General features: G+C 45.7%; 2 protein-coding genes across 2 annotated transcripts; one reads left to right on the forward strand and one right to left on the reverse strand.

Moving 5' to 3' along the window:
• The first annotated feature begins 4,544 nt into the window (after positions 1-4,544).
• Positions 4,545-6,080, forward strand: LOC100841412 (cysteine proteinase inhibitor). Its single transcript, XM_003564371.3, has 3 exons — positions 4,545-4,886; positions 5,122-5,317; positions 5,657-6,080. Exons 1-2 carry the CDS (start codon positions 4,671-4,673, stop codon positions 5,314-5,316), a joined length of 411 nt encoding a protein of 136 aa, XP_003564419.1. The 5' UTR covers positions 4,545-4,670; the 3' UTR covers position 5,317; positions 5,657-6,080.
• Positions 6,081-23,663: 17,583 nt separating this feature from the next.
• On the reverse strand, positions 23,664-25,843 carry LOC100841923 (WAT1-related protein At5g07050). The gene is made up of 5 exons (XM_003564373.4): positions 25,480-25,843; positions 25,312-25,374; positions 25,002-25,118; positions 24,483-24,909; positions 23,664-24,384 (listed from the first exon to the last, which is right to left on the reverse strand). The coding sequence occupies exons 1-5, from the start codon at positions 25,671-25,673 to the stop codon at positions 24,007-24,009; spliced, it is 1,179 nt and encodes a 392-aa protein (XP_003564421.1). The 5' UTR covers positions 25,674-25,843; the 3' UTR covers positions 23,664-24,006.
• Positions 25,844-26,511: the final 668 nt, after the last annotated feature.

The following is a 26,511-nucleotide window of genomic DNA, read 5'->3' on the forward strand; positions in this document are numbered from 1 at the left end:
GGCAAAGCACGCTTTACAACTAATGACCGGAATTAGAAAGTTGAGGGTGCCAACTTCAGAGATTTGCAAGTCAGGGTTCAATCTTGTTAACCTCTGTAAAGATAAGGTTCAAAATAGACTTTGCTCTTTCCAGTTTTGCCTTTTTTACGACCGGTAGCAACAAAGCTTGGAGTGTGATCTGTTTTGTGCTTTTGTGCTCTGCGTGTTTGTGCAAGGACTCTGTCACAGGAGTTTCTACACGAGCAGCCGTACGAACTCGTGCAATTGTGTCAGAGTGAAAATAACTCATACGGTTCCGTTTTCCGTTTCATAAGGCAATTATTTTAGAGTTTACAATTTGAATTTTGGAAGATATAACTAAAATCAGGCGATATAAAATACTCAAAATGCCCTGACCCCATACTACTCCCATTTAGCACTAAGTAAGTTGTACCCTAAAAATCCTCTAAAGTTGATACACTGAAGGCAGTTGCGAATCATCAAAACTACAAACCGGTGATGAAAGTGGCAACCCCTTGGGGAGGAAGCAGAGTTTGAATCCTCCACATCATTTTATATTCAAAAGTTTGATAGAAAGAAGAACTTTATGCACGAGGAAAAACACAGCCTCCCATCGAAACTTACAAAAAAAAGTGCGCAGTACGCTCAACCTTAACTACGCCAAAGTACTTTAATCTTTTTGCTTGTGCGGGAGCTCATCCAGCATGTTAGTAGATCTCAAGCTACAAAGGCAAGTTTTCTAGAAGTGCGGTTCCCGTAGAAAAGCTTAAACACAGCATATGACTAGTGGCGAACTGGCCCACTTGTTTTCGGTTTTTAGGATGGGTTTTTTCGAGAAATCGCTCTCACCTAGCTTCCTAAAGAAACTGCATGTGAAATTTTGTTAGGTTTTCAAATTAGGTTAGCCTAACCTAATCTAGAAACCTAATAAAAAATTTAGATCGGCTTTTCGCGAAAACTGAAAAATAGTAGTTTCTCCGAAAAACCGGCCACCGGCCTGAAAGCCGGAAAAAAGGGGGCCACTGGCTTCTTGCACTTACTTGACAGCAATGTGTCGGTGCATTTGTTCTGATGGTTATTTTTTTTTCTTATCATGATTGACGTGGAACAGCGTGCAGTGTTTTGCCGCCGAATTAAGAGAGGTTGTTGGCGTTTTAAAATCCAATCACACGTTGAAGCCTTGTACAGTCATGCAGTATTGTTGAACAGTGAGATCTCATTAGCTTTTTCACAGACATGGCACATGTACACGTCCAGATGAACGTGCTGTTTTGCAAGAACACTTACAAAATTGATGGAGACCGAAAATAAATCTGCAAATGTCACAAAATTAGCACTGAACGCATCCACGCTTGCATGTAAAATCCCTGAAGTTTTTTTTTTGACACCTGAACCCCCTAAAGTTTTCTTTCAGAGGAACTTCTAAATTTTATGTCTTCTTCAAATGAAGGTGTCAGACATTCCAGTGGTTTGACTTTGGCAGTAAGATCAAAAAGTAAACGGACGAAGTTTGGAGGACGGGTCAGCAGCATGGGGAACATGGTAGGCTAATAAGGACATCTCCAATGGTTGTTGATAAAAAAAAATTCTCTCCTTTTTTTAATATGTTTTCTTTCTTCTTATTTTTTTTTTGATGGGTCCACGTGTCATACTCTTTTTCGTCTTGGTATCCGTGTAGTACCTATTATTTCTTCAAGTAACCACTACTTAGATGTGGTATTCATCTTTCCTCCGCATTGGTCATTTGTTTCTTGATACCCGTGTAGTACCTCTTGTTGAGGATGCTATAAGCAGACTAGAGCATCCAGCTGCAGCAGAGTAAACTATATATGGTTCATTACCAGAAACATACTGTCTCCACTGACATCCATTGACTTCTCGGCGAAGGGCTGACTGTTCCTCGCAAGTCTCTTTGTTTTGTAGGAGAACCCGTGCTTCATTCCTCGGAAGGTAAAAGTAGGAGTGTGGCAGTGGAGGGCATGCACACTAGGACGATGCCGTCAAAGACCATATTTTTCTGCAGCAATCCATTCAGGGCAGCGTCCAGAAGTACTTTCTGAGATCTAAAATCGTGCCATGGCACCTAACACGGCCAGACACAGACAGGTAGTAGCTCTTCTCTTCTTTCATCCAAAACGAGTGTGCCCGTGCCTGAACGGCTCAACGACCCCCAGTAGATCGAATTGAATCGACCCATCTCTCTCGCCAGTCGCCACACGCCGAACAGAGTAGACCATACGGCAGTGAGGAGGAAAGGAAACTAGGAAAGGCACAAAAATGTTGGGGGAGGTGCCATGTCCCTGTGCGGAAAAAGGAGACTGCTTTGGTGTTGTGGTTCGACCGGCGAGATGGCCAAGTCAATCAGTCCACATCTGCGCCCTTTGGCCCTGGTGCTGCAGCCTGGGAACGCCTTCAGTGTATCCCGGGTTGGTTCTTGGTTGGTTGGTTGCCTGGTTGGTTGGTGCGCGCCTTGTTGTGGACTGGAGACCCGATCGATCGGTGAAGTTGGCAGAGCGTGCTGACCTTGGCGCCGAGATCTAAACTACGGTGCGATAGTTTGATTCCCTAGCAGGCTAGCACGGGCGCTGGCATATTCGATCCTCCCCACGTGAACTGCACGGCTTTGCCGGCGATTCTTCTTCTCTGAAATGAACGTGCAATCCTTCTTTTCTTCTTGACTCGTGAACCATGACGGGCTGGGCTTCGTTCGACCTGGACATGGAAAAACGAGCTCGGCGGGTGTTGGACTCTGGTGCCTTTGGGGAAGCTACACTTTTGCCGCTTTCGTACGTTCAGCCGAGCTGCGACTCGACAGCCGCCGCGCGCGGCTTTTCTGTGATCTTGGCTGACACGCGTTCCGTGGATAATGTGCACGCGCGGTCCAGCAGTGTCAGGTGAAACAATGGATAGGTTTTCTGTCGTTGAGACGGTGTTGTCTTCGATAAAACGGCAAGCAGCGTGCACCGGAGGGAAATTGATGTGGGTTGATTACCAAGATGGCCATGGGGCCATGTTAAAAAGCCAATTATGGCTTCCTGGAGACCTGGACACATTCTTTTCTATGGATGAGGAAAGGCGATCTGAAGCTCTGGTCCTCAAGTTTCCTATCCTCTGAGCATATGTACTGTACGAGTTTTGGTGTCCGAAGCTGTCTCCAGTGGTTAACCAGTGAAAATCAGGAGTTGTCAGGTGCCGCCCTTTCCTGGCAGACGTCACATCAAGACAAAGACAATTTGAGCGACCCTCATCAGCCCCTTCTACTTCCCTCCGGAGACAGGGCAACATGACATGAACATGAACAGACAACATACTTGTCGGCCGCTTAGGACGTCGGGTCCAGAGAGGGACGCACAAGAACAGTAAACGGTCCTTTCTCATCGGCACGCTACAGCGTGTAGCTAACAAAAAGATCGTGTAACATCAGGCTGGGCGAGTTATGCTGATAACGTTGGGCATGTCTATTTTCAGGCTGGAGTAAAAGGCCATTGGTATTTGGTAATGGCAAGGTCAATATGTTCACGTCTCGGAGACGTGCACCGAGTAAATTATGCCGCTGATCGCCTGATCCGCTTCCGCTCTCAAGGATCCGGCGTAGTCCGTGTGGTACGGTGGTCAGTGGGCCGCGCGGGACGATTTTAGGAGAGTGCGTGCTCTGTTAGCTACGCTGGGCTACTGGGCTGGAATCGCCTTGGTGACGGGCTGCCCTGGTGGTTAATGGCAGGCCCGAATCTCCTGAACGGCCCTGATGCATCTTTGTTGTGTTTGGAGTGGGGAGTGAAGGCTGCGTAGCGGGCTATTGTGGGCTGGGCTCTTGTCTGTTCTTTACGGGCGAAGGGAGGCCTAAACTTGGTCTTAACGATTTGGATACCAGTGAAACGACTCATCCCATCCAGAAGACTACTGCAAGATAAATGTAAGAAAAAACACAGTACTTAGTTGTTGTTCCACTCCCGGCAGATCTTCTGGAAACATATAAACACCTGTCACATGTGACAGAGTTACAGATAGTCAGATACAAAAGGGTCCAAAGGATACTGCACCATGTCCAGATTTTGGGCCTTGCAGGCGTAACTTCATAGGAGTAATTGCTAGTAGTATCAGTTTATCATATCTTCTTGGCCGCCGTCGCTTAAACCCAAGATCTCCAACCCAATCCAGTTTTCTTAGGTCATTCCAAAGGGAAAAATCCTCTTTGTTTTGTGTTGACTTTACACGGAGAAGAAACCAAGAAGATAACATCATCCACGCCATAGGGTACTGGAAGCAACACATCCCTATCCTTCATGGTTGTCTCGTGGCAGACGCACACATGCTACCGTGGCCAACAGTTTTGCCGTCGCAAAGAAAAAAACAGTGTTGCCATCGGCGAAAGCATAGCGTGCAGGGAGGTCGGCAGTCAAGTGTCAACCAACCCTCGGGACTCTACGAACTAGTACTACTTTTTCTACGAACGTGTTGTACCGTACGCGGCGGACGTGGTAGACCCGAGTACTACACGACGATAGAGGAGTCCATTCGCCCCATTGCTCCAGTTTACGAGTAACTTTAATCCCCACCAATAATAGCACCGACGAATCGTGTCCTATTCCTCCCCCAAATATCGGGCCATCTCCTCCTCCTTCCCCCTGCCTCCTCCGGCGGCTATAAAGTCCCAGTCCCGATCAACCGAGATGTGGAAATACCGAGTCCTCGGGTCAGCGGCTGCCCTGCTCCTGCTGTCCCTCGCCGTATCGTACACTCAGACCGAGAAGCAGAGCGCGGGAGTCATGGCGGAAGATGCAGGGCCGTTGGCGGGCGGCATCCACGACTCGCCGGTCGGGCGCGAGAACGACCTCGGTGTCCTCGATCTCGCCCGCTTCGCCGTCTCCGAGCACAACAAGCAGGCTGTAAGACCCCCCTCCCCATCCCCTCTCTCATGTTCCTCTTTGCGAGGTTCGATACTAACATGCGCACAGTTAAATTCGACATTTTCCTTTGCGACGAACAGTACTTTTTAGTTCTGTAAACCGTATAGATCTGTGCGGTTTGGTGGTAAGCATGAGCTATTGGGTTCCTGGATTTGCTGGATTGGTAAGAATTTTAGTTGGATTAGTATAATAATCTTGGCGCCGCCCTGTGCAGAATGGTCTGCTGGAGTTCGATAAGGTTGTCAAGGTCAGGGAGCAAACTGTTGCTGGCACCATGTACTACTTCACGATTCAGGTCAATGAAGGCGGAGCCAAGAAGCTCTACGAAGCTAAAGTCTGGGAGAAGGTATGGGAGAACTTCAAGAAGCTCGAGGAGTTCAAGCCTGCCGAGAGCGGTGCAAGCACCTAAGGTAAGATTTTTCCCATGTTCAACATGGAATCCTATTAAATGAAACTGCAACCATTACACGTTTCGAAGAATAAATCATGGATGATGTTCCTTTCTGCATTTTCGAATCATACGGGATGTGTAGAACTTGATCATTAGAATTATCAACTTGCAAAAAAACCTCGTGATCTCGCCATATGCAAGGTGCCAGCCATTTCTTATTCAAAAAAAGGAAAGAAGAAGATACCAGCCATTTACCGTTGCTAATTATGAGAGAATTGCTCCAGAGATTAGAGAAGTGGCGTTCAGAACTTTGTATGTCATTTATTTATATGGGATTGATCGAGTATACTAATTTCAGGCGCGTCTCAACTGTGCAAGGATCTGCAGATATGGTGCGGATCGGTCGGACGACATGCTATATATAGCATGTTCCGTTGTGTAATATGAAGAATAAGTCTGCTTCTTGCAAGGTGTATTAACTACAACTCTTGATAAAATTCTCCGTACTATAGTATTCTGTGAGGCATTGTGGTCGACTTGTTTGAACTTTGGGGAAAAACTTGGAACCATATGTTTACATAAACCAGCCACTATTTATCTTAACAATAGAGTTTCAGAAACTTTGCCTTGAAAGCATATTCAGCGCAGATCTTTTATCTATTGTGAGAGCCGAACTGTGTGATGTTGGTAATGAGCAGATATAAGTGGAAAAATTCTTTGCATCGTTGCATGTAAAGATTCAGAGTCATCGGCTCAGTAAATTAAGGAGAGTCTTTCTGTCATGCAATATCCATCATTGAGTGTTTCATGTTTGGTCACTGGTGCCATTTGCAACTATGTTATTTCTGCCCATTCTTATATTTATCTGTACCGAATCCGGTTTGATAGAAGAGCTAGGGTAGTCCTCTGTTCGGCCATGACAAAGCAATTGGTTCATACATGAAAGAGAAATATGAACAAGATCTCTTACTAAATCCTTGATCCCAATTTATCAAATCTGCATTTCGATATTGGATAGCGTAACTTCTTACTAAGCCCTCGTTATGGTAGCTGAAGATTGGACTTGAGCCTTGTAAAAACTGCTTTCATTCTGATTTCATGTCAAACTATCCCATATCCATACACATTACCTAAAAGATGTTCTTCTTTCATTTATTGTGACCTCAGACCGAATAATTGATACCCATTATCATGCCAATGCTTTGGAGATCCAATTGTGATCTGTATAGGACTAAGATTTGTATATCTTACCTTGCTCCAATCATGGGACTGAGGAAATACTATTTCTAAATCGACGGTTATAGCCATCAGATCTTGACCATTGAGGTTCGTGCAAGTACAACGAAAATCTATTTATATCAGATAAGAATGGTTCTCTGAGTTTCTGCTTTCCCTTGGCTCCGATGTCTAGAGCAAATTAATAGTGGTGGAATTGAATCCTGGTCCCGGTAAAGATTTCAATGGTTAAATCTCCCTTGTGAAAGCAGAGGAGACAGCAGAAAAGAAAAGAAGGCACGTGAACGCAACGTTTGAAATCGGAACTCTTGAGGGAACCACGAGGATGAGGTTGCTCACATCTCGGCCGGCACCCGCCTGTACAGCTCCTCGGCGCGGCGACGGCCTGCAGCGGCGTGGCCATGAACGAGACAATCCCGGGAGTCTCCATCATGTCAACGTCCTGAGGGGATAGCCACTGGACGTACTCGGTGACGGACAGAGACGCGCCGATCTTGATCCCGTTGGCGACGAGCGCCTCTTGAACTCGCGCCCTTGCTCGTCCGGCTCGCCGGCCGCGCTCACGAACCGTTTCCTGAAGATCAACCGTGTGATGTTGTTGGAGCCTACCATCGACAGGTGTTTCCGCACCACTATTAGCTTGCCTATGTTACCTGGAAAAATAACAGCAAATCTTCTGCATCGGTTGCTTCGTACGAGTATTTTTGTTGCGAGGAAATAACATCAGGCCAGTTTGGGTTTCCTTCACAATGCTGGAAGAGCGAGACGCACGCGCGTCCAGATCGAGGCAAGGTCAAAGAAGAACATAGCGATATGTCCAGATCCACCGGCAACGGTGGCGGCGGCGTGCACTGATTCGACCATTGCGTTTTCTTTTTTTTGGGAGAGAAATTCGACCATAGCGGTGCGGATGGGCCTGACCGCCTCGAGCCGGCGCGGCGTGAAGATGTGATGTAGTCCCGCGGGCCGTAGTAGGCCCAAATGAGGTCCTTTCCGGCTTGCCGCGGTCCAGTAGAGACGAGCAGTATGTTTTGCTGAGTATTACGGGCTAGGTTACCGGTTTACGTTTCAGTTGCTAAAAACCATCGGATTACAGAGAGTCTCTGATTGTTAGCGAAAAACAAGGAAACTGACAGGCAGGACCCACCGGTCAGGAGCAATCAACTGAACCACAGTCCACGTCGATGGAAATCCCCCACGCCCGCGGCCGGAAATCTCCCGCTGTGGCCGGCGCTGCCACGAGATCCCCCGCCGGCCCGCCCCCGCCGCCTGCGATCTCCTGCCATCGCGTTCCGAGATCACCCGCCGCCGCTGCCGCCCCCGAGCGCTCCCTTCGGCGCCTCCAGTGCTCTGTCCCGCGCGAACCGCCGCCGCCGCCGCTGCTCTGCAAGCCCTCGCGAGAGACGTCGCCGTCGCCTCCCGCTGCTGTCGCTCCGCCGGCGCACGCAGCCGCCGCCCTGGACACCATGTGCCGCCCCGCCAGGTGGCGCGGCTGATGCGTGCTGTGGCGCGTGCGCGTGCACAGCCCGCACGAGGCGGCGTTGGTGGGACGGCCGCACAACGGCGGCGGCGCGTGCACGCGGCCTGACACGGCGCGACCAGCGCACGGTGCAGCGTGGCGCGGCCCGCACGTCCATCACGGAGCGGCCTCGCGCGGCAACGGCAGCGTCTAGGCGATGCACGTCCAGCCCGGGACGGCGCGCTCAGCGAGGGACGGCGTGGGGGCGAGCGGCCTCGCGCGGGTGCGGCGGCGAGCAAGAGCAGAGCGAGCGGGGGCGAGCGACGTGAGGCGGGCAGCGCGCGGGGACTGACAGTGTGTGCGGCACGGCGCGGCGCTGGACGCCGGCTACGGCGTCGAGGTCCCCGCAACGCCGGAGCTGCGCGCGCGTGTCGTGGAGGAGGAGATGGAGAGGCTCCGCGCACGCGGAGGTCAGGGCCCAGAGGTTCAGGGCTGGGCGGTATGCGAAGGCGGGGATGAACTTTGGCCGGCAGTGCGTCGCGCCGGAGCTAGACAACTTCCTCACGCTGGACGCGTACGGACTCATCGTTAGCGTCACCGTCCAAGCGCTGAGAATCTGGACTAGCTCCAAGGCATGCGCGTGCGGAGGTGAAGTCCGGCGGCCACGTGGGGAGGCTAAGGCGGCGGCTCGCGCGGCCTGCAGAGCGGTGACGGCGTGCGCGTGCGGACGAGTCAAACAGCCCACCAGCTGACGTGGCGCCAGCTAGGACCTGACATGTGGGCCCACCTCGTCAGATTCGGGGTTATTTGCTAGCAACCGAACATTTAGCGTAATCCGGTGGTTTTTAGCAACTAAAACATAAACTGGTACCAACATGAAACTCAAGCCTATAATGTGGTGGTTTTTTGTAATTTACTCATGTTTTGCTCTAGTGAAATTTTCTTTCGGCCGGGCTGGGGCCTTGTATTGGCATGGGTCAAGAACTCAAGCCTGACCACCATCGTGTTTTCCCGAGTATGTTGAAGCCAGAGTGCTACCGGCCGCCGCTGAGGGATTGACGAAATCACTGTATGCGTCTCGTTGTTGACGGTATGTCACCTACCTTTGAAATAATAGCGCCGGTTAAATCCTACAATAATCTAAAGTAATTTGACACATATGTCAAGTATAGGACTTGAATCTGCGAGAACTGGTTTCACCACAAGAAACCAGACCACTTGAGTTAGGCTCAGTTCAAATTTGTCCTACGAAATCTTGCTATTTGATAAATCCAATGGCGCTCACGTTACGTTTTTTTTATGGACTCACGTTACGGTTCTGTTGTTGACAAGTTGTTTGTTTTTTAGATAGAAATCAGTAGCCGCACTGCCCGTTGGATTTCAATCTAACGTTAGACCTTTTGCTTAAAATTCAGATACGTGAAACATAGCCTCGTCCAAAAAATTAATGTAGCTAGCTGTGGGCCTTGACTCACGTGACCAGCACACATCCGACGGACATGTGAACACACCGATCTTCGATGATTCTCACCGTATTGCCGCCCGTTCCTCATTCACTATCTCACTCTGTGCTTCCACTGCAGGCTCGCGCCACTTTCGCGGCGTAAACACACCGATCAATCGTGAGCAGCATCCCGCCGCTGGCGGCTGCCTCGATGAGAACCGACAGCGCCTCGCAATAATTCCGAAGAAATGGCCACGGTCCCGGGCGCGTGTCTCCCACTCGAACCCGACGGCTGACGTCGTGCATCTTAGCCGCAACGAGGAACACCGACCTGGACGCGATTGGATCGAGGAGCACTGCACGGCCGCGCAGAGGAGGCCCGGCCCGTCCTCCCTCGTCCAAGGAACGACATCGTGGGTGGGGCGGCCTCTGCGTGCCCTCGCGAATTAGAGAGTCAAGCCGCTGGCCGGTGATCGCATCCGAATAATTGGCATGATCTAAGGGAGTAATTTTACGTGCTGACAGTGTTTTTTTTTCCATCCGTCCGTCAAAGTTGACGGCCGCGCTCCATTCAAAAACATAAACGGAGCACAAAGTCTTACAGAAGTTTTAAACAAGAGATTTAAAGACTACAAGTCTCTAATAATGCAGTAAAAAGAAAGAACAAGGAAGGTAAATCTCTCTCAACACACAACGCTCTCCTGAAGTCTCGCAAGCATTTCCATCGCCGAAAGACATCACAGCACGTGCTGACAGTGTTGTGTGTGACATGTTAATCCCGGCCGGGCCCCCGAATATATGCGCGGCTCACGGCCGGCCGGGCCGCCGCACTCGTTCGTTCGTTCCGGCCGGTGATTGGACCTGCATGCACCGTATGATCACATCAAACCAGTACGTCATATGCTAACACTAGTGTCAAGAAGCGATGATGATATCATTCATACTGGATCAGGTCTGCACTCTGGACTATTAGTCCACATATGCTAATTAAATAATCTCCACTGCTAGTCATTGTGGGTCCAGATTAAAAGAAGATGTTCGGATAAGAGCACACATATATAACCATGACATTTTAGAAAGAAGAATCAATTAATTCTTTAATTGAGATTTATAGAATCTACTTCGTTGCAACTGCGACAAAACTATATAGAGTCTATCTACGCAAGCGCAGCGAGTAACCCGGCTAGTCTACAGTAAATTATTCTTTAATGTTCTTCAAGTCCATGGGGGCGCATGCGCCGGTGCTCTGTTCTTGGCTTCTTGCTATGACATCGTTCTTCTTTTTCAGGAACTGTGCAAGATTGCACGCCTGTTTTCATTGAGAGATGGACCGGAGAACCGCCAACTGTAGCAATACAACACCACGTCACCATAAAAGACCCCTTGATCTTTGCCAGACTAGTGTGCAAAGATCTCCGTGCAAAGATTCAGTGTACGAAAATAATCAGTCACGGAGTGTTTTCTGGCTATAGGCCTGCCATATAGACAGATACATCCATGTATATTCTGGGTTTTTTTTTCTTCTTTCATTTTTTCTTGTAAACTTCCGGGCTTTCACGACCCTCTTCGGCAATAAATGAATTGTTGTATCCATTTCGTCAAAAAAAAAAAATATAGACAGATACATACATGCATACGCTATTCAACTAGGAGCTTTTGCTTGATCTTGCCGACTACTAGTCCATACGATAAATATTACACTTATTTTCCTTTCTAAAATCTGGCTCTTAATCCTTTGCAAACCTAGCTACTTAGTTAAGAAGCAAAGCAGAAAGCAACTGAATCAGTCTTCTCCCAGATGATCTTCGCTTATTGCATTTCGTATCTCATTCCACCAACGCCAGTTTAATTATTCTAAGGAAAGAGAAACTCCAAAGGCATCTCCGGCCTTTTACTTTGTCCTTGCAGCCTAGGTAGCTCATTTTCGGCCAGTGCTATCTGAGTAGGGAAACCTTAAGCATCCACTTACCATTGCTGTGGATGTGGAAGCTTCGACAGCAGCAACAACCACACCCTGCACCTACTGTTGTGACGCACGCATCATAAAAAGAAGCATGGAAAAGCATCCTTTCCGGCCATTTCCATTCTTCTTTTGTCGAGGAGTCCCGGCCGTATTGTGTTCGATCCTCTCCCCCGATCGAGAGCGACGCATGCGCTTACTTGGCTCCTTGTAGGAAACGACTAGCCAGCTAGCTAGCTCTTTAGAATAGTCCGGTCAAGCTATGTACACTTCAAGTTGCTATATGCGTAAAGCTTAAAGACATGGAACGACGTGAGCATGCAGGGGTTCTTTCTGTGGCTAGCAAGAGGCCTTCATTCTCTGCTTTAAACTCTTTAGTTGGTGTTATGTGGAGAAACGTTGGCGCACAATACCGCATACCATGTATGTGGGCTAAAACTAGGATGCCGCACAATACCGTCTCTGATAGTACAGGTGGGCCAAAAGAGTAAAATACACCGGTACTTCGTAAACCCAGAGCAAATGCACATTTTAATCCATCCATCAGAAAACGTACACATAACATCTTAAACTGGGATTAATGCATCATAGTGCTGAGTAGGGTGGTGATTAATGCACATTTGAGACCATCTTAAACTGGGATTAATGCACATTTGAGACCATCGATCATCTCCTCATTTAGTGCGTCTTCTCGCGCCAAATTTGGTTTAATGTGCTTTCCCGCAAGAACTTAGCTCCTTCCTCTCCGTCACTGATGGAATCCTTGAGGCTATGGTGGGAAAGGCTCCTTCTTTCCTGGCCGGCGAAGGAACGGGGCTCTAAGGGTGAGTTTGTTCTTCTCACCATGCGCAACATCTGGCTTGAGTGGAACCAACGCATGTTCAGCGATAAGTACTGTACCGTCGCGAGGATCTGTAGTGACATCGAGGAGGAATGCTCTAGGTGGGAAATCGTGGGGCATCTGCGAAATTAGTGTGTTTTTTCTTTTGAGCCTCTGGCTTGGCTTGGCTTGTATGTGGATTTATTGTGGGGACTGGTTCCAGCCTTTTCTTCTTAATACAATCGGCGCACACTCGTGTGTGTTTCCTGAAAAAAAGTAGGGCGGTGATGTTTGTGCTCTTTGCAATGTCGGTGTTGTGATGCTCTTCGATGGTGCCATGGGCGCTCCTCGAGCAACGTGTGTGTTTCTCTTGTGGCGGTGCCTGTTGTGTAAGCCATTTGTGTTGCTCTTTGTATTTTCTTTAGTACAATCTTTGTACTTTTCTTCTATCTTAATTAACGAAAGCAGTGCCGACTGCATTTCATAAAAAAAAAGTTAGTCCAAGAACGGTTTGGAAAGGGTAAAACTTGCCATGTGGCTGCCTCGTCGGCATAAAGCTAGGCCGCAGGTTGCTGCCGTGATTTCTCAAGGGGTTTTCTGGAAACATTTCATGGACGGGGTTCTCAGCCTAAACTGTAGACGCCAACGTGGACCGGGTTCTCAGCCTCTGTCTCAACGACTGCGACGCCAGTGGTGGAGATGATGAAGTGGCCGGCAGCGGAAGAAGTGGATTGTGTGGGCCCAGTGGCTGTACAAGGAGTCCACGTCCGCCGCTGGCGAGGCGGGCCCACTGCTGCTGCAGGTGTGGGTGCAGACTGCAGCTAAGGGCAGCCTCTACCGCGCACCGTCCCGTGCTGGCCATGCTAGGGCAGCCGTCCCTCATGCCGATGGCCTAGTCCTCATTGCTGGCACCGCGGTGCCACCGTCGTTGCCTCGTCGTGATCGAGATGGTCACCACGACGCTGTTGAGGGAGATAGAGTCGAGGGAGAAAGAGACAGAGCATAGCGACACGAACGGTTCACCTTACTAGACGTATTTGCAGAACACCCCTGATAGAATCATGGTAGCAACCCATGATACAACCTTATGCCAACGTGGTGGCCACGTAGCCAGTTTTACCTCTTTCGAACCGTTTTTTGACTAAATTATATCACTAATCCCAGCTTAGGGTGTTATGTGTGTGTATTTACTGAGTTTGTGAACTAAAGTGTTCATTCACTCTGAATTTATGGACTGCCCTGGATGTATGCATGGTTTAATTTTTGTGGCATGAAAGTCAAGACGAAGAGCAAGCCAACAAATTCAAAAGGGTGAACAAATAAAAAAGAATGTCGAAGAAAAGGCGTCAAGGAAGAAAACCAATTAAGAAGTGGAATGAGTCCACCGTAAGCTCATCTCTTCAACAAATGAAAACAACTTTCCTACTTTCCATGTGCTCTAGATTAACAAACATCTTACAAGACGGCGCCCTGGAACGATTGATAATGCTGAAGTACGTCATACCATTGTAGGTGTGTTCAGTTGAGCGTTGATCTCTTCACATCTAGTGATGATAGTTTTCTCAATGCATATACACCATATATATGTGTGTCTTAATTCTTAGCACATTCTTAAATTAACTTTAATCATCAGATGCTTTTATACTCATACGGCTGTTAATTGTCAGAGATGACATGCACTAAGAAATAACTGCCAGTGTATAACATTTTTCTATTGCGAAGTGAAGAATTCCATCTCTACCATTGTGGGTGCTCTCGTTTTGTATGATGTTCTTGTCGGCACCACACCCGAGGAGGACTAGGAATAGAGGGCTGGGGACGCCAAAGCAAAATCGGTAACTGGTTAATGAACTAGCTAGTTGTTAAGAACTGAATAGTCATTTTTAACTGATTCTACGGTGTTTCCAATTTCCATGCAGGGTTATTCAGCTTATGATACTCTCACTCAATGATATATATAGTGTGGAGATTGATTGATCGACTAGATTAGTGCTTATAAAGATAAAGTTGACAAGAATTTTGCCATTACAAAAAGGGAGGAGCACTAACATTTTGTTCGTATCAGGCTGAAACACTTTACATGATACTCCTAGACTAGCGATTTGCACGACCTGAATGAATCCTATACACCACATCTGAAGCGGTTATGGTGATTAACCCCGCCCCCTCAAAATTAAGATGCTTTTAAAACATATCTGCATAGAGGAGGTGCTTTTAGGAAGGACAACCTAACAAAACCAAATTGGAACCGATATCAAGATTCCTTATGTTTTTATGGCCATGAGACAATTCAACATCTTTTCTCCAACTGTCATTTTGTTCATTTTGTATGGCACATGTGGCCATCATAACTTTTGGGATACCTTCACCTAGTAATGTCCATCTTATTTTTGATAAATTGGCTGGGAAAAGGAGGTGGTAGATCGCCCAAAAAAATTTAGTGAGTGCAACTGTGCCTTATGTTTTTAGAAAAACAAAAGTAAAAGGATAAAAATGAGAAGAAAAAAACTCTTCTGACAACTTGGAATTGACGGACAAAACGCGCCCCGACAGAGCTACGCCAAGTAGGCTCCCCACATACTATCTATTATATACTAAAAGCAATATGAAGGGTACCCTGGGGAGGCACCACGTTGATTCACGTCATCAGAACTAATTTGACCGTTCGATCTAAGAGTTGTAAAAACTCAACCGTTAGATATACGTGACACGTAAATTGTCTTTTAGATCACGGAATTAGAACGTGAAACAACCTAACGTGTCACGTTCCTTTTCCTGAAGTCAAAACGCTATGACCAAGAGACCCGGCGGCGACGCCTTGCATCTGGCCTGCTGGATTGCCCGGTGCGCTGGCCCACGCAGATCCCCGCGGTAGTCATCGGCGCCTCCTCCGGACCTCTGGTGCCCCATCTCTCTCGATCTAATGCGCGTCCCACCTTCGGCTCCGGCAAGTCAACGTGCGCAAGTCTTGCCCAATCTGGAGCTCTTGCCCAACAAGTCCCTCAATCTCATCTCCAAGTGGTGCCGGGAGAACGGCGTGGCTACGGAAGCGTGCGAGCAATATGCCCTAATTAAGGTTTGGTCTTCTCTAACCTAATACGGAGTATTCTGTGTTCCTACACGGATGGGCATTTTGGATAGCTGGATGCATTATGTACTGAGTTGATGATTTGAGGTGTCCTTGATCGGCCGAGTTAAAGCACATGTAGTGCTTAATTTTCGATTTGTTCAGGCAAACGGTAGCATGCATAGTCCTTAAGATGCTTTAGGTAATTGTATTAAGAATTAAGAAATAATAGTATTATTCCTCCATCAAACAAAGGATGTCTCAACTTTGACTAAATTTGAATGCATCTATACACCAAGTCATGTCTAGATACATACAAATTTTGATAAACTTGAGACATCTTTTGTTGGACGGAAGGATTTTCTTTTTTTGAGAAACAGAAACAATAGTATGCTGTACTCCATATATTTAAAACTATTTGTACGGGCCTGCATAGGTCAGTGCTTCTTCAGGACTAGGCACGATGTAGAATAGCTATCTATTCATATAAGATACAACTACCATAGCCGGAGGTTTCTTCGCTCTGTGAGAGCTCCACGCCAGCGTTTTCCCGTCGTCCGGCCGTTCCTTCGCTTTAGTGGGTGCGTAAGGCTGTGCGGCGTCTTGGTCTCTGGTGGTGGGCCTTTGTTGTGGGCGTTGTCAGGCTGGGCCATTGTTAGCGAAGAGGTTCTGTCTTGGGGCCAGGCGATGTGCGGGAGGGGCCTCCGTCCGTCGACACGTGTTGGGCCGGCTATGCGCTGGCTTTTTGGGGCTTTCTAGAGCCTGTGTGCTGGACGTGTTTAAGGTGGTAACTGCTGTTCTGGTGTCTTCCACGGCTCCTATATATTGGGGTGCCCGTCGGCATCAATCGCTGCGTGGTTTGGGGATCTGCTTTCTGCTGGTGCTGTTTTCTCGGTGTAGGTGTGATTCGGTGAAGGTGATTGATGGCGGGGAACTGACAATCTTCCTTTCGTGTGCTTCTCTCTGGTTTCGTGGCTAGTGATCTGCTGTTCTATTCTGCGGCTGTTTTGCTTCTGCCGTTTCGCGGTTTCGGTAAGCTCTTTCTTATTCTTTCACGTCGCGTTGCCAATGGGCTAGATCATGGGTCGTCTTTTCTGTTTCTTGTTCATGCATCGTGGATGTTTGGTTGGTCTGGTTAACGGATGCTGAGGGTTCTTTTCATCGTGTGTTTTTTCCGGGTCTGTGTCCATGGACGGGGCGGTCTGGTGCATTTGTACCTGCGGACATGGCGACTAGTGGTCGTGGTCGCCATGGGGCAAGCCGAGCTGGTCCCTTGATCTCTCTCCACGTCTCGCTTGCGCTTCTCCCGAGGAGAACACAGCCGCTGGACCATGGATTGGTGGCCATGGAGATCTACCAGGCTGTGAGCCGGTCAGGGCGAGTGCCGACTTCTGGATGTTCGCCAGGTACGACCGCGCCATCCAGCGAGCCTTCACGCTCTACTAGGCCTATTTTTGTCGGCAGGAATTTTTACTTGGTTTAATGGAGTGGCAGGTTAGTTGAGGATATATTTTATACATCCTCCTAATATAAGTGAAGTGATCTCCTTAATTTGATTAATTCTTTGATCCACCGGTAGAAGCGATCTAATATGATTCAGTATGGGTTCTAGAACAGTGAACAGTAGGTGTAAAGTAATATCTTGCAGTTCGTCTGTCGAACGTGTCGCCTGAAGAATAAAAATAAAATAAAATTTGACCTGGCGCTTCGTTCTCTCTCTCTAGGTATACAAAGAAACAAATATTAAAATAAAGGGAAAGAAATGCTAAATCAACATGCATCTTTTCACACAACGAGAAGTCGTGATACATAAACTTTGTAATGTTGAGCTGTTACAAGACACTGAAAAATGCAAACATTTGCCTTTGCACCTTTAGCGATTTCAAGTGGATGCTTCGTTTAAAGCTATGTCCGAATAACAATACTTGAATTATATAGCGCATTATGGATATGCACAAGGTTGTTTTGCAAAATGAGTCAGTACTAATATTCTGTCAAACAAGCTTCAATGGTGGCAAAGATTTTTGGTATTTGGTTACTGCCTTTGGTGTATAATACTATAAATAGTCAGTCCAAATATTAGTCTCAGATTTCACTTCACAGGTTTGAGGAAACCCCCTTCAGCATATCAGATCACCAGCTTGGCAGTAAGTTCTGGGTGCTTGTTTTACCTTTTTGTCCTACAAGATAAATTTGGACCTTTCCTCTCATGGAGCTCTCTGGAGGCTAAAACATAGCTCAGTTTATTCCTTGCACATGGTTATAGACATTTTATAGTTATGGTTTACACTGCAAGCAGGTCTTATGGTTCTAGAAATGTCAGGTTGCAATGCATCATGAATGAAGAATCTTTTGCTCATGCTACAGTGCTACACACTGCTTTGGTGCAAGTCAGTGTTATTATGGCTTCAAAAAATAAATGTACTGCCATTATGGTAGTGTAGGTAACACAAAAAATAACAATACAGTACTCAGTCTGATTATTACCAACTTCTATGAAATGTTTGGATGTGGTGATACACCTTAAGAATTTTTGTGTCTCACTTCCAATAAGCTAGATAATAGCACCAACTAACTTTTCTGCAGCAAACTTACGAAATTCAAGGAATAGATGGCGTCGAAGAACCCTATAGCTGACCATAAACAAGTAAGTTGCTCAAGTTATGGACTACTTTATTCTCTTTATAGCATACTTACTCTACTTTTTGTCTTTTTAGCAATCGGATGATCAAATGGAAGAGTTGTGTGCCAATATCAAGTTTAGTTAATTTTATTTAGCCATGTGCATTTGATGGAAAGGAATATCACCAACTAACCTGCTGGCGTTCAAGCAATCAAGAATCAACCATCTCACCTTGCATACACTGATTTTTATTTTTCCCAACCCTGATAGTCCTGTCATTTTTCCATATTTAGTGTCTGGTATAGCAGACTTACTATGTATACTAGACGGCAATAATATCTTGAAATTGTGCTTTATGCCATCTAGCGTATTGTTACCGTAAATTGTTCCCATATAAAGAAACCTAATTTGTGATATCTACGAATCTGTGACCAATGAACTTGACAAACTGCTATCATTGCCTGGATGTTATATTTTTCTTTTCATAGTGCATTCGGTTAACTCTGAAGGGATATGTGGACATCCTACTGTAGTTTTTATCGCTCGATTTGAATCCCCTTTGTGGTCAAGATGTGTGCTACGACTGGGGTTATCTTGCATCTGGAGTGGCCAAAAGTATTTGATAATTTTGGCTGTTTGTCGCCAAAGGTGTTGCAGGAAATCGATCACCGGTTGCTAACAATGACTTACTTTTGGTCATGTTAATTCAGAAATGTGAGGATACGGAGAAAGGGGGCAGCCTTATTGCGTGAGATGGGCCCAGGTTGAGTAGTAATACTCTGTATTTAGGGCGGGTTTCTTAAATAGACTTTGGCAGATATATATATGAGAATGCCCTTGATAAGTCGTTTCCTTGAAACTCTTGCCAGTTCCATTTTGAACAACCCTTCTTATACTAATTAGGATTGTTGATGTATTGATGTATCGTTTCCATATATATACCTTGATGTGAGGATTGAAGGACTAGACATGTTTCATTTTATTGTTTCCTGAAAAATGTTTAATTTGTTGTGGGTTTCATTTCTTATCCATGACATGACCAACTTCCTGTCCAAGTGCAATGCATGAGAAATACCAAATACAAGGAGTATCGGTAGATGAACCTGTATTTCCACAACCAAAAAGCAAGTTTAATACTTGCATTTGGCTTTCCTTATCATATAGGTTTATTTTAATATCTTTCTTGAATCGTAATCAGCATGGACTTATTGTTGAGTGCCCAATTGGGATATCTGAATCATTGCCCCTTCGCTTGAAATTGTGGCTCATTATCACTGGGAAGTTATCAAGACAAGTAAGAGCATTCTGTAGGTTCCCTGCAAGTAGTGTCAAAAACATACAGCCCAACCGGCCAACCTTGCTCCACTCTTGAACAATAAATTCGGGCAAATGACTGGAATCTTTTCAACACTTCATAAAATGGTCAGCATTGTTATCTAACATTGTTCTCCACCTGGAGGTATTTGCCATTAGAGAGGTAAGATTTGGCCAATCCGCTCTGGAGTAGTTCAAACAAAGGTCGTCACTGTTTCTCCCCCATGAAGATCCATCTTTACCTCGCTCAAGGTGTTAGGCAGGTGTCCTAAGAATTATGAAAGTTAATTCTCAGACTGTTAGAGTTTTGAATTCTTCAAGTTGAAGTTCACCATTTTATTTTTACTTCTTCCAGCTATATTGTTTTGGACTTATTCAGAGCGGTGTACTCTAATAAATTGGTTAATTGGATCTATGCCATTATAATTTCCACTGGTTGGAGATATGCCATTACAAAAACTTGACTTGGAGAAATGCCACCCTAACTTTTTTTTATATCTCTATCCATGCCATTTTGTCCAATACCATCACGTATATTGTCAAAATACATATATACACAGCTTTATACGAACAGTTTTTTTTTCATCTCAAGTCAAACAGTTCTATTCTTCTCCCTCTTATTATCCCCCACATGACCCTAACTTGAATGTTTGAATTTTTCTAGATTTTTCTAAAAAGTTTGAATTTCGGGCCAAATTTGAATGTTTTGAACCTTTATGGCGCCTGGAAGACTCGAACGTACCGTTGAACATTGTAAATAGGGGTATTATGGTAAATATTGTTGTACACGTTGAAATACATGTATTCTATGAACAATAATTGGTCTTAAGTGGACAGAATGGCATTGTTAGAAATATAAGAAAGTTAGAGTGGCATTTATCCAAGTCAAGTTTTTGTAATGTCATATTTCCAACCGGTGGAATAAAAAGTGGCATAGATCCAATTCACCCTAATAAATTTGTTGGAAGAATATGCAACTATGTATGAATTTTTTTTGATTCATATGGCTCTGCTATATTTTCAGTTTAAGGATCTGAAACATGTAACATCCAAATCTACAGAATATCTAGATAATGTAATCTTGGTGAGTTTGGATAGTTCAATAGAAGTACACGTGCCACCAAATTGATTGATTTTCCTGTAAATAGTGGTAATTGGTGATTATGTTTTTATCTAATCCAAGAAAGTGGAATATTTGTGACTAATATTCAAAGAGTCTTATGTTTGAAATCTGAAGTGATAGAAAAGAATATGCATCAATTTTAAGTTATGATACACAAAAAGACAGGTTTGATAATGAATGAAAAAGTAAGAAAAAAGATGAATGGTGTGAAACACGCTTCCGTATTTTCGTATAATGGTCAGTTTTTTTCGAGCGGCGCGGCGAAGCGCGCGTCTCCAGCTAGGATATATACATGGCCTATTCTAAGCAATAAGGTATGAAACTTCGCGTGCTGCCTCATCGTTTTCGACTTTTCGTCAGTATAGTTGTGTACTAAAATAACTCTCTAATTTCATTTACCGAGGTAAAATATATATCTGACTTATTTTCCCTCAATATATATCTGACTTATTTATAAGATTATTTTACCGATAATAACTTGTGTATAAGATTTAGTGCTTTGTTAGAACGCTACTAATTTTAACTTCTTGGACATCCTTTCGCTGATTTTGATCTTTCTCCTTAGTTCCATGAGCAACCATAGTGTATATTTTCCTTGTGAGAGTATGTTTGACATTTGTAAGCAATCCATATTATACACAATTATTTTGGACAATAAATGATACATGAAAATATCGGCCGCTCCGTCCTTTTTTGCTCGCTTCTTGCTTAGCTGATATGCAATATAATTCATTGTACATATCTATTATATAATAAAAACAATATTAGAGGTACCGAGAGGAGGTGCTATGATGACCCAGATTGTCCAAATTATTTAGACCCTTAGATCTTAAATTCTACAATATTTGATGAAGTACTAAACTCAGTTCTGCTTGTAATAATCAATATTCTACGTATCTGCAAAAATGAGTTATATATAAATAAAAAAGACTAGCTCGGCGTGTAAACTTTAGTCCAATTATCAGCACAATATATGATCACGTAAAACTCTAATCTTACGTTACAATTTAGTTCTCCTGAAAATCCTACCTACTAATGTACCTTAGCATACACACGACCTATCAGCGCAAACAACCGATTGGCCAATTCCGCATGTGAAGTCTAATTCACGCATGATCCGTAATTAAATCCAGATATATAAATATAACTAATATCACCTCAAATGATCAATTAGTTTGATGCAAACATTGATCGACATGTTGGCTCGCGTTCTAAATTTTAATTGTGAGTTGCACTCTAAAACCACATACATATAAAAAGGTTGTCTTTGTTGAAGTATAAGTGGATTGCCTAACCCTTTCCATCAGATAGGTCTCTTGGTTGCATTGGCTAGTGCATGAAGCTCTTCATGGTATCAAAACTAGAGGTCTCGAGTTCGAGACCCGGTTAATTGCAACACACTTTCGGTCCACGTTTAGGCCTATGGGAGACATATGTGAAGGAGAGTTTTGAAGTATAACTGGATTGCCTAACCATTTCCATCAGATTGGTCTTTTCGTTGCATTGGCTAGCGCATGATGCTCTTCAGTCTCATGTTCAAAACATGATATATTTCTATACTTCTCGGTGTAGTGAGATTGGTTACTTCTACTTTCATAGGTGTATCGGTGTTGATTAATTTTGCATTTCTAATGATCAGAATTTCATTTGAGAGTATAAAGCTAATATCATGTCAAACAAAACATGCGAGCTCTTGAGGTGGGGAGTTCGCAAGGAGCCCAACAGGATAATTTTTCAATTGGTGCTTCCGGCCCTTGAGGTGACCCTTTTGGTTTGGGAAGATATTCAGGGTCGTGCTAGGGCGTGCTCCATCGACCTGGGAGATTAGGGCCTTCGGTTCGCTGTTTTTCTTTTCTTTGCTCCCCACACTATTTGGTGCCTTCGTTAAAAGGAAAACATGGCAACTCTTCAAAACGCCAAACATCCTATACGGGGACCTAAAATTTAAGTTTCAACATAGACCGCTTCTATCTATATGACACATACATATCATTGATTTGATGTCTTTTTGAACTAACATAGCAACACACATATCTATGTCAGACAAAGAAATAAAAGACATATGAAGATGTTTCCGGCGCAATTGCGCGGGACACCATGCTAGTTTATTCAAAAGAAATATCCCACGAAACAGCGTTTTCTTGGGGTTCATACTTTATACTAACAAGAACTTGTTGGATGATCCGCATGGCTAGACTCACCATAGATTATTGTCGCAGTTTCTTTTTACGGAAAATTGTAAAGTAAAATTTGATTCTATCTTTCTTAAATTCTTTTATTGGTTCTCCTTAGTAAGGTGTCACGGTTATATACGTCAATACGTGTACTTTCATTAAAAAATATATTATATCTTTAAATTCGGTCCATTATAATCTGGGCCTACAATGATTGATGGTGGAGATTATTTAGTTTACGTGGATGAACATCGTGGCTTAATGTTTTTTTCGTTTTAATTACATCATAGATGTTTTCCTGCTGGGGAATCTGTGGCTGACTTAGCCCACGAATCTCGAAGAAGACCTACGGTAAATTAATTAGAATCGGATGTAACGGGCATTACTATTGGTCCAGCTGAACCAAGATTCAGAAAGACCTCTCTAATAATTCTCTAGTGCGCCCGAGATATATGGAAACGGCACTGAAGCTCTAGCCACCAGTGGGAGTATATTCTGCCATGCACGTCTGGCAGTAACGGGTCGTGAGAACTAAAGCTCTGGCGACAAGTATCCCAACAAATGTTCGTGGACTCTTGTATCCATCGCATCAATCAGCCAGTGATCACCAGATGCTACTACTCAAAACATGTCCCGTCTCAGTCCATTCCGTGGCCAATTAGTATCGCGCGGAGTTCGATCTGGCTCGTTTCTCACGTAAGATAAAGTGGTTAATTTTTGTTGGGACTTGCCACTAGTGGAATCTGAATCCAAGTCCATGAACTCGCCGTATCAGTCGTGCTGACGTTGGATGTACTAGCCTTTTTGCACATATGCATTTCATAAGCTCATTAACAGTGGCCTGGCAAGACATTGTTAAAAGGATATGCTCGTTGGATTAGTGGAATGCCGTTGTGTACTGCTTACTGACATAAGCACTCAACGGTGCACTAGCAAACGAAGAAACATACATGATGTTTGATTCAGACATATCCAGGCGAAGAAATCTTTTTTTTTAGGCTAGCGAAGAAATCTTCAGGAGCGCTGCTTTGCACTGCAGTAAAAGAGTAGAGAATGGCGCAGAGAGGCCAGACCTGAGGGTCATTCTGATGATCTTTCTGCAAATTTGTGACAGAACGGTTCGTTGTACAATGGTGCTCCATTGATTCATCATGCCAGAGACAAATCGATGATCTCAATATTAATTTGCGGCCAGAAATAGTACTCTGCCCGAAAACACTCAAAATTCTGCTAGTACGTGAACACATATATACCCCTCAACACAACGCAACACAACACAACACAACACAAACATTCTTTCTCCCCTGATAAAAAAAACAGAAGAAAAATACGAGGTGCATTGGAGTACTACTAGTCGGTCGACAAAATTACAGGAGATCGAGGACAAAAATACACAGGCACGGAGCAAAAATTATTTCCGCTCTTCCCAGTCAGTGCACACACGCAGTTAGCACTTGGAAGAAGTAGTTGAGTTGGACAATCGCAGCATCAAACTGCACTAGCTCCTCCGTGTCCGTTGGAAGATGCCTTGGCTCCGTCCGCTTTCCCGCACTCGGAATCCTTGGCGAACGCCGCGTCGGCGTCTCCCAGCTTGGAGGCGGCCACGGCCATGGGCAGCTCCATTGCCAGCGCCCGTGACTCCTCCTGGGTCTCCTTGTGCTTGCCCCAGAGCACCGAGTAGAGCCCGATGACGATGAGGACGGATCCCAGGACGCCGCCCAGGTATATCTTCTCGGCGAGGATGAAGGAGCCCATGACGGCCACCACGATCATCATCAGCGGGCTGAATGCCGACGCGAACACCGGGCCCGTCTTCTGGATCACCAGGCCTTGCACGTAGTACGCGATGCTCGACGTCACGATCCCCTGCAGTTAATCAAGACGCCGATCTCTTAAGAAACATGATCATGCCGCAAATGTTTTTGGATGGAGACTACTGGAGAGAGTGTATATGAATTACTGACGGCGTAAGCGGCGGCGAGGAGGTTCATGTCGAAGCCGATGGTCCAGACGGAGGGGCGGTGCTCCATGGCGAAGGTGACGACGATGGCCTGGAGGGTGCCGACGAAGCAGATGAGCGTGGTGAGGGAGAGCGGCGCCGAGTACTGCTTCAGGGTGTGGGCCTGGAGGATGAACAGGGAGGCCCACGCCAGGGTGGCGATGATGACGAAGAGCGAGCCCAGGAACCACTCCCGGCCCGTTGGGTCGACGGCGGCGGCCACCGGGCCGCCCTCCCCGCCGCCGTTGCCGTGCGGCTGCGCGTGGCTCGTCCACACCATCTGCATCAGCGGGCCCTTGTACAGCGTCATCAGCATCGCGCCGGCCACTGTAACCACTGTCCCGGCCACCTTCGCCTGGCACCTCACCTTCCGAATGTCCACCTTCTCCATCCTTTAATTTGTCGATCGAATAAGCAGATGTCAAGTTAAATGTTTTCTCCATCCAAATGTTCATCTCAGATTTTTCAGAACGTGTGTGTGTACCTGAAGATGACGGCCATGACGAAGGTCATGGCGGGAAGGATGTTGCTCATGGCGCATGCGAAGGTTGGGCCGGTGAACTTGAGGCCGGCGTAGTAGAAGTTCTGGTCGATCACGGGCCTGTAATTGTCAGAAACATGCATATACGTGAGGTTAGTTACACGCTACTTGGTTTCTCAGTAAAGCTGACATTTTTTTTGGCACACAAGCCTTTTCTTGACAAAGTGTCCACTACTCATGTCCTCTTTGTAAACAACTTATTAAGTTGGCTACGTACGTACGAACGCACGCAAAACAAAAAGATGGCACCAACCCGAGTAGTGCCAGTACGAAGATCTGGAGAAAGGACGACCACGTCATCTTCGGCCTCACCTTCCTGCCATTTTTTTTTAATGATCAGCTTCAAATTCAGGTGAACCATATGCATGCAAAAGCAGAGGAGGGGTTCGACATAAATTGCAGTGTTTGTCTGAATATGTACCTCTCGAGAAGCAGTGCAAATGGGGCGATGGAGACGGTGGCGAAGGCATGGCGGTAGACGACGAGCACGTAGTGGCTCATGCCGTGGTTAAGGGAGACCTTGGTGATCACGTTCATGCCGGCGTAGCCGAACTGCAGGCAGATCATGGCGATGTAAGGCTTGGCCTTCTCGAAGAAATCGCCGTAGCAACCCATGGTGATGCTTAAATGTATGGTAGTACTTCAATTCTTGCTAGCTGCAAGCCTTTGTGAGGAAATTCCAAAAGGGATAGAAGCTTCTAGCTAAGGTAGCTGTAATTAGCTAGCTAGGGGATCGAACTCAAGGGGCAGGATGCGGAGACCTTGAGTTGAAGGGAATGTGCAGAGTTCACGGCTCTATTTATATGCACGCAGTAGGGGCATTCTTGGGCTAGTATTATATTTTCTCTTCTTCACAGTAAGGGCTGCCGGCTGGCTCCATTCCGGTGCAAGTGCGCAGACGTAGGCCATTCTAACGAGTGGTTCCTAAGGTGGAAAGATGGGCCCACCTGTCAGCTCACCAGCTTTTGTCATGTTCATCTGGTGATATCCAGCTGATGATATGGGTTTCTCGAAGAAAACGAAGACCACCTGGTGAACAAAGAGATCTCAATGGCTTCTCTGGTTGGGGTAGTGCTGTAGCATCAGACGTCCTGCGCGCGCAAAAATATGGTCATATTTGACATGAAGATCGGAGGGGAGCAGGTATCTACATAATACTACAAGGCAAAAATATATCAGATGTCATTCGGTGTCACAGAGAACAGTGCGCTGCAACCTTGATTTTGTACCTAGCCGACATGCATGCATGTTTGCTTGCCATTTCCATTGCCGTTCGCAAAAAACAAAGGGCAGTTAAGGCTGCCTAATTAGTCCAAGAAAATAACTTGATGGTCAGTGCAGAGAAATCACCATTTATGTCGTTTTTTTACAATAACCCACGACTTTTTTTCCGTCCAATTTATAGATATCGTAACCTTTGGTACACGGTTTCGGACAGTTTTGAGCAAATGCG

Source organism: Brachypodium distachyon, chromosome 2 (genome assembly GCF_000005505.3).
Source record: "Brachypodium distachyon strain Bd21 chromosome 2, Brachypodium_distachyon_v3.0, whole genome shotgun sequence".
Taxonomy (NCBI): domain Eukaryota; kingdom Viridiplantae; phylum Streptophyta; class Magnoliopsida; order Poales; family Poaceae; genus Brachypodium; species Brachypodium distachyon.